This window comes from Theobroma umbraticum, unplaced genomic scaffold (assembly GCF_002168275.2).
Source record: "Theobroma umbraticum cultivar Fairchild unplaced genomic scaffold, ASM216827v3 scaffold_30.0, whole genome shotgun sequence".
Classification (NCBI taxonomy): domain Eukaryota; kingdom Viridiplantae; phylum Streptophyta; class Magnoliopsida; order Malvales; family Malvaceae; genus Theobroma; species Theobroma umbraticum.
The window spans coordinates 7,309,105-7,319,641 of NW_018397254.1; the positions used below are offsets into that span (position 1 = coordinate 7,309,105).

Sequence of the window (10,537 nt, forward strand, 5' to 3'; positions counted from 1 at the left end):
CTGGTTTGGGTTCACCTTTCTTTATGTTCTTGATAATTAATTAAGGGGAAAGGTCCTTTGAGATTAAAATATATCCTAAACACAGTGTCCATCAGGTCCCTCCCCATCGTATTGTTGGGACTTGGATACAGACGTTCTGTACATATTTCTCTATATCTATTCATCGTCAAGTTTGTTGACTTGGAGACGCAGATTTCTATTACGTCTCGTGAATCCGTTTCTGTTAATTCTCTGCCTCGTTCAAGGCTGCTAAAAACATTACTGTTGAATTGCCGGTTTGAAACGACAAAAGCCATCGGCTTGGTGTCCACAGGAGAAAAGTCTTGGGCTGTGGTGGCTGGTGATTAAAGCAGAGTTTGCTGCAAATTCCAAACTTGTATTTGCTTTTATGCGCACGTGTTGTTTATCCTTTAGTAGTGACTTTTTCCAAGTTATTTATGTTAACATATTCGTGGTTAAGTAAATTTGATGTTGCATTGACCCAAACCTACCTTTTATTATTTTTTCAGAATAAGAAAACCCCTATATATTGCGGACTAAACCAAAAATAGTTGTATGACTGGACATGAGTCACCAGCCGATGATCTTTCTCGAAGAAGTGAGGATTCTGACAATTGATCTCTTAATGAGTTAAGAATCTGCTCACGCCTATCTGATTCAAGTCTTAATTTCTAAGCGAATAAGGTATAATTATCCATCTTTGAACCACGTTTAAGAACACAAAGAAGCAGTAATTACCTGCTGTATCTTTCAGTCTTTGGAAAACTGGGAATTTCCCTTGCCACAGGCTAAGCTGTTCCACTTGGCTTCAACTCTTGAAATATTTGGTTTGACTGACTCAGCAATATATACCCTCCCTTTTTTTCTTTTCCCACAATTCCTTGTGCCTGTCAATTTTTCATTTGCTCATTTTTTTTCTCAATTGTAACACATCTTAATGTAAGTCAAGAAATTCTATAGCTGATTGTGGGAATTAGAATGTCTTTTTTCTCGGTAAAAACGTGAAGGATCATGGAGCGGTGGGGTGGTGGATCCTTTTCTCTTATCCAATTTGCCAGCAAATTTGTATGGTAAGCCTAAACCCTAAATGTGAATAATATCATGTACGAAGACAATCCTGATTCTTTCATCATTCGCTTAAAGTTGAGTGTGACTGGCCTCATCATATAATAAGATGGGATGGCAAGAATACCAGTGCCACCTCCCTTCTCACTTATCTTTTTTTTTTTGCTTTACAATAATTTTTTAAATTTAAAAAATAAATAACAAAAACATCAACTAAATGAAAATTTATTAACATAAGATCAGATGTCTATATCGTAAAAACTAGATGTCAACTATGCAAGTGCTTTGTTTTTTAACGATTCCAACCATAGCTCAATGTACAATAACATCGAAAAACTAAAGATTCAATTTAAGTTCTGATTTTTTTTTTAAGCTGAGGATAAAATTTATGTAATTCCAAAAATTAGAATTTTATTTCTTACAATATTTTTAAAGGGAAAAATTTTCTTCTAGGCGCTCAAGATCAATAAAGAAAATAATAAGATGTGAGTAATGAAAAGGTCTATGAATTGTGCTCTCGTCTAGGGCCTCTACGAACTTTTCCATTTTCGGTAATGGGCTAGTACTATATTACAAAGTCACGGGCTGCCTGGCTATGTGGTCAGAAATCCAACTGAATTTCCAGCCCAAGTACTGATCTTTCATCGTTAAGACTTTTGGGCAGGGGACTTTGCTAATTTTATCATAACTAACACGTTGACGTTCACGTTGACAATTACAATTACTACTAAATAGTCTCTCTCTCTCTCTCTCTCTCGTCATTTTGCTCCATGATGGTGGATCGGCCTGTAAGCGGAATACTAGACATGGTTGAGCAGGAAGAGGCGGGGCAAAGCACAAAGTCAAATCCTTCATGTGGAGGACAGCGACAGCCAAGCAGAGGAATTAAAAGGGGGTTGCATGTCAAATGAAGAACAAAGAAGTGTGCCAGTTTTGTGGGAAGCAGGAAATGAAACCGTGCAAAAGCTTAATGAGGAAACGAGCAAAACAGGCTCTGATAAGGATGGAGGCAGAGATGCCGCGATAGAATTTAAAAATATTGAAGTGAGACTTGGTGAAGAAGTGGATTGGGCTTTTGAAGTCAAACTCCGCTTGAGGAGGAAAACCCAAAATGCGAAACCAAGTCCAACAACAAGGATAGAGCTGGGCCTCATGAATCTCGAGGCTTAGAGGATCCCAAGACAGTGGAGAGTACCCGAAATGGGACTGGACCCCTGGGGAACAAGGCCCAAAAGCAAAAAAAGGGACGTGTTTCTGATGAGTCCTGTAATGACTTCAACCCAGCAGCACATCACTTATCCTCCGCCTCTGTGGCTCTTCACCTGAAAGCACTAGACCAGGCCATATCAAGCCTCCACAATCAGGCAAGCTAAAAAATAAAATATTGGGCCTTTTGAGCGAAGTGGTAGAAAGAGTTTGCGGCAAGAAAAGGCAGAAAGGCAGAGGAGAAGTGGGAAGGCCGTGCAGAGAAAAATTGATGAAGGGCTTGGAGCTGGTGGTGCCGAATCAATTTCTGACGGGGACATAAGAAATCGGAATTATGCCATCTTCGAAGAAGCCAAGGAGGTTTGTGTTGGCGTTTTATTTTATTTAATGTATCTATGAAGAGGAATGACATTTACATGTGAATATATTTGTTTATTTCATGAATAGATAAGAATGTATAATAAAGAGACACGTGATGTTTCATTATCTATGAATTCTCGTTTTTATTATTCAAAAGCACTTTTAATATTATGTATCTTGATTTCAGAAATTTTCTTAATCTCCTCTTTCTCAAAGATCATTCTAAGCCTTTTGCATTTTAAAAAAATATTTTATTATATTTTAAAAAAATTTTAAAGAGTAATTGAAAGATTTACAAGTTCATTAGATTTTCATTTGAGTGTGTTAGAAGATATTTGAGTAGTTCGTTGTATCTTGACAGCAAAATGTCATCGATTGCTATTTACTTTGAAAGAATAATAAAAATCTATTTCAAAATCAGCACCTTCCATAACTTGTTTGAAACTGATTTTTACATTTAATTTTTTTTTACTGTTAATTGTTGAGTCTCTATTATTTCTTTGTAGGTTCTTTTCATTTTTTGTCAAGTATCTCAACAGTTAGGAGACTAAATAAAAATCTTGGCTTCAATGCCAACTGTTAGGAGGGTGAAATTTATGGCCAACGGTCGGGCATATGGGGGTTATATCCTCGGCTAAACTCAGGTGAGGTGCAGGTAAATGGTGGTGAAGGCTGAGGTACTTACTGGTGAAGAAGAAACTATTGAAAGGTTATTGGGTCTAGAGGTCATTTCCTCAGCAATCAAGTAAGGCGCAAGGCAAGGTGCCCTGCCCCTGTGATTTCGTGCTATATGTTGTGAGCATGGGGCTGAATTTGTGCCATGTCGAGAAGCTGGTATGTATTGCAAAAAAAGTGACAAAAAAAATGAGTTTTTTGTTTTTACCGTACTTGGTAAAAAAAAAAAGGAGAATAATAGGTAGTGATTATAAGATTTTGAAGAAGTAAAGTTTGAGAATAATTTTATTACAATAGATTTTATTTTAATTTTAATAAAATTAATTGTTATGGATATTTGACTAAATAAAAAATTATTATAAGGGTAAACGTATAAAATTTCAAAAAAATTAAAATATGTCAAAAAAATTTTGTAGGGAAGAAATTATAAAATTTTTTAAAAATAAAGATAAGTTATAACCCCCTCCGCCTCTGCTGAAGGCTATGGTAAACTTTGGAAGGAAGAGTAATGGAGGGAATTAAATTCTAGTTTATAGGCAAAATACACTTTTTGGGTGGTTTGCAGTGAATTGTGAAGGAGGAGACGTGGGCATATTTTAATAATCACCAGAAGATGCAGTGTTAGGGCAGCAGATTGTATGGGTAGTTGACTGTGAGAGACATTCCAAGAGATGGCCTTATTGTGGGAGAGTGGTGTTTCGACATACCGTATAAACAAGAAAGGCAAATCAATGTTGAATATTTAGCAAAGCAAGGGGTGCAGCGTCAAGGCAACAGATTGTATACTTCAGGTTTTTGCTTTCATGTTTGTAATAACAAATTTCAACTAGCTTTTATCCTAAAGGTGTCATAGTCACGACGCTGATGATGACAATTGGAAATCAATTACTACCAATTAATATCTCTCTAAAGCAAGAAGCTAAAATAGGTTTTGCTTCTCATCTTTATAATAAAAATTTTCGATTACAATTGGTAATCCATCACTACTAAATAATCTCTTTCTTTGCTTCTTTACAATATAGATAGATAAATTGGAAAGCAAAAATTTCATGGGAAAAATTTTTAGGTTTCGCTTCTCATGCGTGTAATATAGTATTTAGACTAGCTTAATTAATTTATAATTAAACTATTCAATGCTATTCATTTGAATTAAGAAAAATATTTTTAATTAAATTAATTCCATTCAATTAGAATTCTTATTTACTAATTGGATAAATCTAATTAATATTTATAATAAAATATTTAAAATGAAAATTTAAAAAAGTAAGATTAATCTTTACCCATTTAGCAACTGTGTCTACTTCTTAATTTGAATTCAAAGTTTAGTCTCGTACTATTATGTACAATTGTAAATAGTATTTATATAATAATTAAAATTATGTAAAATGACAAATAATAATTTCAAATTTTAATGAGTATAAATGTTCATTTTCGACACTAAAATGTTTTTTAACATCCATAATTTTATATATATCAACATTTGTTGTCATATGCGTCATTACACACATGAATACTTACTTTTTATTTATGTATAAATAAAAATTATATATAAAACGTAAATATTTCTTAAGTGTAAACTAATTGTTTATAAATAAAATAAAATTATATAATAGTTAATGTTTCAATTACCTATAACTTAAATTTTGTAATATTAGTTTATAAAATGATATAACTGAAAGACAATTATATATAAAAGACAATTAATATTTCAATTATGTATAGTTCAATGTAATTTAAATGACTATATATTTATATATTTGGTTTTTGCTTAAAATGACTTTATATATATTATTGAAAGAAATTAAGACCAAGTCAGTGAGCTAAATAGGCTTGGTTATAAGTCACATAAATGTTCTAACTTCATGCTGTTTAGCTGTATTCTTTGTTCAGTGTTCACCTTTATCCTTTTGGGGAATTGCAAATGATGTAGGAGTAACCCTACTATAAGCCAAAGATGCTTGAATTAATGTCACAAAGTACAAACTAAACCACCTCTCTGATATTTATATTTAAAGCTTAGTTTAAAAAAAGAAAATGAAGCAAAAGGGAAAAGCGCATTTTTATTTTTTTAATTTCCGCTTGAATTGAACTTCCTTTGCTGGGACCTCAGAAAAAGAGATGCACCGAGAAATGCGGCTCATAATAAAAGCCAACCGAAGCCTAGTAGAGGTCGTAGAGTTTTGGGTTTATTTATAGCAGAATAGATTGGATTGTTGGTTCAATTAGCTCCTTGGAATTGGAAGTTTTAGAGAAACATATTGGATTGGGGTCATGGTCTACGTGGGGCATGCACCGCGTACATTTTGTTTAAATGTTCGAATGAGTGTGGTTGGCTGGGTGAATATTAATTACTGTTGAATTAGATCACTTTTATTTTTGTGCGGTAGACGGGATTCTTTGTACCTAAGGAACATTAGGATTGCAGTTAAGAGAAAATGACAGGGTGGAGATTTCTTCTTCCCTTGGGGATTGGCAGATATCTGCCATCTTTGATGAGTTACTTAGCAGCAAAAGCTACGCAAAACATGGGTTTGGAATCGTCGATGTGTCTTGCACTTGTTTTTGTCGCTCCTTTTCATTTTCATTTCTGTTACGCTGTGAAAGGTAGTACAATTTTTTTTGCCATGCCATTCCCTTTCCCACACTTGCAGTATTATAGTATATAAAATGTAAAACTTGGAAAATAAAAATAAAAGAAAGAAACACAATCTTAACACTTACGCAGTGCCGGCTCAAGGGTAAAGCCACCAAAGTGGTGGCTTGAGGCTCCAAATTTGTATCGATTTCTAATTTTATAATAATTATAATATAATTAATTATATTATAAATATATAAAAATTAAAATAATTAATAAAGTATTTATTTATTCTCGTAGACCTAATAAATATTTATTTTATTCCTCATTCATATTCTTATTAATTCTCAATTATTTGATTCATTTTTCATATTCAAATCAAAGTAATTAATAAAATAATATATTCTCTCACTTCTCTAATTATGTACTTAATAAATTTAAATTTTTTATCACTTCCCAATTCCAATAATTCTATTAATTCTATTAATTCTTAATTATTTTTGTTATTTTCAATCAATTAACATATATTAATATATATTTAATGATCTCCAATTGCTTTTTTTCTCAACCATTTCTTTTATTTTCAATTAATTAACGTATTTAATTATCTCTAATAGTTATTATATATATAATTAATTATTTTTTTTCAATTTATAATATCTATTTTTGATTTTTTCTTTTCTCATTTGCTTTTTCTTCTTTTAACTTTAGTTTTCTTCCAAAAAGATACGTAAGAAGTCTAAGGTCGTGAACCTTATTTGTTGTTTGCAATAACATTCAATAATTAGATAGATTATTTTAATTTTTGCAAGCTTTTTTGCTTTAATTTAGAGTTTATATTATCTTGTTATATTGTTTCTCTTTTATACAATAGTTGATTTATCAAATTAAAAATTTAATTAAAAATTTTAATACTTTTTTTTAATTTTAATAAAAAATACTTCATTTAAATATTTAACTTTAAACGTTTGAAGTTATTAAACAGTCCCTGCATTTACGAAATTCTCTTTTACAACTTCTTATTACAGCTTTCTCTTGATTGGTGTTCCTTTCCCATGGGGGCATCTATCATGGGATCAATGCTCCAATTCCCTGGGAAGCACTTGATCAGTGTTCCCTTCCCTTGAGGAGCACTTGTCGTGGGGTGGCTGACCGACACATAAGAGCATTGCTTGTCGACCACATTGTTTAAGAATAAAAATAAAAAAAAAATTGAATCATTTCATTAACGATTATTAGGATAAAATATTTATTTCAAAAAATAATAAATTCATATGAAATTATAATTAAAAGTTAAGAATGAAAGTATTTTACTCTAAATTTTATCATTTGTAACGTATTGATGTTGATAATTAATAATCAATTAGTAATAAGTAAGTTGTATCTCTTTATTTTTTTAATTGAAGAGAGATTTTGTAAAAAACAAAAAACTTTGCATACTTTGAATCCTATTTTTATTATATGTAACATGTTGATGCTGTCATTTTTTCTATTGTCCAATGTCTGTCTTGATTCTTGAGTAATTCTCCAACGCCGTCCGCAGCGCAATCAGCAATAATAATACTGCTACAACTACATACCAAGTTCTCGTACGAGTACGTTCCAGACGAGCAGTGCCCGCACGGATAGTGGAAGCTGCTGCGAAATTTCCCATTAACACCTCTTTTGGATTCCCTTGGAAATGGATTTTCCCAATTGTTGTGGGAACAAGCAATAGCTACACCTACTACACTAACGAGACATGGCAATTGTAGCAATATGTTAGCCAGAGGAAATTACCAGGAACTGTAATAAATATATATATATATATATTCTTGTTCATAAACAAGTCAACTAAATCAATTAAAGTTACTTAAATAAAAAATATATATGTATGTATAATCTTCACCAATGATTACATTTACATCTATAAATGCTTACTTGCATGAATATATATAAGCGACATTAATATTAAACTTTATCGGATTTTTAAATTTTTATGTCTATTTTTATTTCAATTGAGTTAATATTTAATTAATGCTTATAATTAATCTCTCTCTAGATAGAGAAGCAAGAAGCAAAACTTTCTTAAGCAAATTAAGTTTTGCTTCTATAATAAAAAACTTCAATTAGTTTTTATCCCAGTAGGTATCGTATGTAACACGTTGATGTTGACAATTGGTAATATCTCTCTAGATGGAGCCAAAATAGGCTTCGCTTCTCATGTTTATAATAAAAACTTTCTAATAGTTTTTATCTTAATTTTACCATATTAAGACGTTGACGTTGACAGTTGGTAATCAATCACTAGTAATTAATCTCTCTTTCTTTGTTTTCTTTAGGAAAGAGAGAGTAGAGACATATAGATAAAAAAGTGGAAAGCGAAAATTTCATAGGAAAGGTTTTTAGGTTTCGCTCCTCAAGTTTGTAATAAAATACTTTGACTTGCTTTAATTTATAATTAAAGAATTCAACACTATTCAATTGAATTAAGAAAAATATTTTTAATTAAAATAATTCAATACAATTAAAAATTTTATTAATATTTATAATAAAATATTTAAAATGACAATTTAGAAATAACATTAATCTTTATCCATTTAGCAATTGTGTCTACTTCTTAATGTGAATTCAAATTTTAGTCTCATACTATTATGTACAATTGTAAATATTATTTATATAATAATTAAAATCATTTAAAATATCAAATGATCATTAAAATATTTAATGAGTAAAAACGTTCATTTTCATCAATAAAAAGGTTTTTCAACATCCATAATTTTACATATATCAACATTTGTTGTCATATGCATCGTAGCACATGAATACTTATTTTTGATTTATGTATAAATAAAAATTATATACAAAATATAAATATTTCTAAAGTGTAAACTAATTGTTTACAAATAAAATAAGATTATATAATAGTAATTAATGTTTCAATAATTTACGATTGAATTTGTACTATTATTTTATAAATTTTCAATGCTATTAGAATTAAGAAAAAACATTTTTAATTAAAGTCTTTGAATATTATTTACAATATGATATAACTGAAAGACAATGATATAAGCGATAATTAATATTTCAATTATATATAATTCAATGAAATTTAAATGACTATATATGTATATTTTTTTGCTCAAAATGACTTTATATATATTACTGAAAGAAATTAAGACCCAGTCAGGGAGCTAAATAGGCTTGGTTATAAGTCACATAAATATTCTAACTTCATGCTGTTTAGCAGTGTTCACCTTTATCATTTTGGGGTATTACAAATGATGTAGGAGTAACTCTACTATAAGCCAAAGATGCTTGAATTAAAGTTACCAAAAAAGATTAGTTTAAAAAGTGAAAATGAAGAAAAGGAGTTGGAACTTATATTCATTTTTGCTTGAATTGAACTTCCTCCGCTGGGAACTCAAAAAAAGAGTTGTACCGAGAAGTGCGGCTTATATACTAGAGGCAAACGGAAGCCTAGTAGAGGTCGTAGAGTTTTGGGTTTACTTATAGGAGAATAAATTGAACTTTTGGTTCAATTAGCTCCATTGAATTGGAAGTTACAAAAAAATATGGGCTTGGGGTCATGTGGTCCTCGCCTGGCATTTTGATTGTACCTTTGGATGAGTGAGGTGGGGTAATTATTAATTGTTTATTGTTGTTGAAGACGGGATTCTATAAATGATTTAATCCTTAATGACTTTCCTTGGCAGCAAAAGCTACGCAAAACATGGTTTCGGAATCGTTGATGTTTCTTGCACTTTTTTTTGTTGCTTATTTTCATTTTCATTTCTGTTACGCAGAGAAAGGTAATACTATTATTTTGTCATGCCATTCGCTCTCCCACACTTGCAGTATTATTACAGTATATAAAATGTAAAACTTGGAAAAAAGAAGAAGAAGAAGAAGAAAGAAACACAATCTTAACACGTACAGAATTCTCTTTTGCAGCTCCTTATTACCGCTTTCTCCAAGAGTCAACCTCGGCTCCACAGGTATCATTTTATGACTACATAATCATTGGTGGAGGAACCTCTGGTTGTCCCTTGGCTGCAACCCTCTCCGCAAGCGCAAATGTTTTAGTCCTGGAAAGGGGAGGATCTCCCTATGTCAACCCTCGCAAGTCGGACAAAGAGAACTTCTTCCCAAATCTTTTAGACCGCTCTCCTGGATCATATTCCCAAGCATTCATCTCGGAGGATGGAGTCTACAACAGCCGAGCACGCGTTCTTGGTGGCGGATCAGTCATTAATGCAGGGTTTTACTCACATGCTGAAGCTGATTTCTTGAAGCAAGCTGGCTTGAATGAAGTTTTAGTTAATCATTCCTACCAGTGGGTTGAAAAGAAGGTCGCTTTTAAGCCACCTGTGTTGCAGTGGCAATCTGCTCTTAGAAATGGGTTGCTTGAAGCTGGAGTTTTGCCGGATAATGGATTCACCTATGATCATGTTCATGGGACCAAAGTTGGTGGAACTATTTTTGATACGGATGGTCATAGACATACAGCAGCTGATTTGCTTGAGTATGCTAATCCATTGAATATTACGGTTTACTTGTATGCTACAGTACAAAAGATCATATTTTCGACAAAAGGTGAAGAGTATATTTTTGTTGCACCAGTGAATTTGTTGCACCGCCAAAAAACCATAGGCATGCATGCATAATTTGTTTAAG

The 10,537-nt window shown here is 31.7% G+C and overlaps 1 protein-coding gene across 1 annotated transcript in view; it reads left to right on the forward strand.

The window, feature by feature from the left end:
• The first annotated feature begins 9,578 nt into the window (after positions 1-9,578).
• The window catches only part of LOC110419114 (protein HOTHEAD-like), a 2,606-nt gene continuing 1,647 nt past the window's right edge, over positions 9,579-10,537 (forward strand). Inside the window, 2 exon segments of the mRNA XM_021432009.1 lie at positions 9,579-9,672; positions 9,815-10,456. Coding sequence (XP_021287684.1) covers positions 9,594-9,672; positions 9,815-10,456 — 721 coding nt within the window. The 5' untranslated portion in view covers positions 9,579-9,593.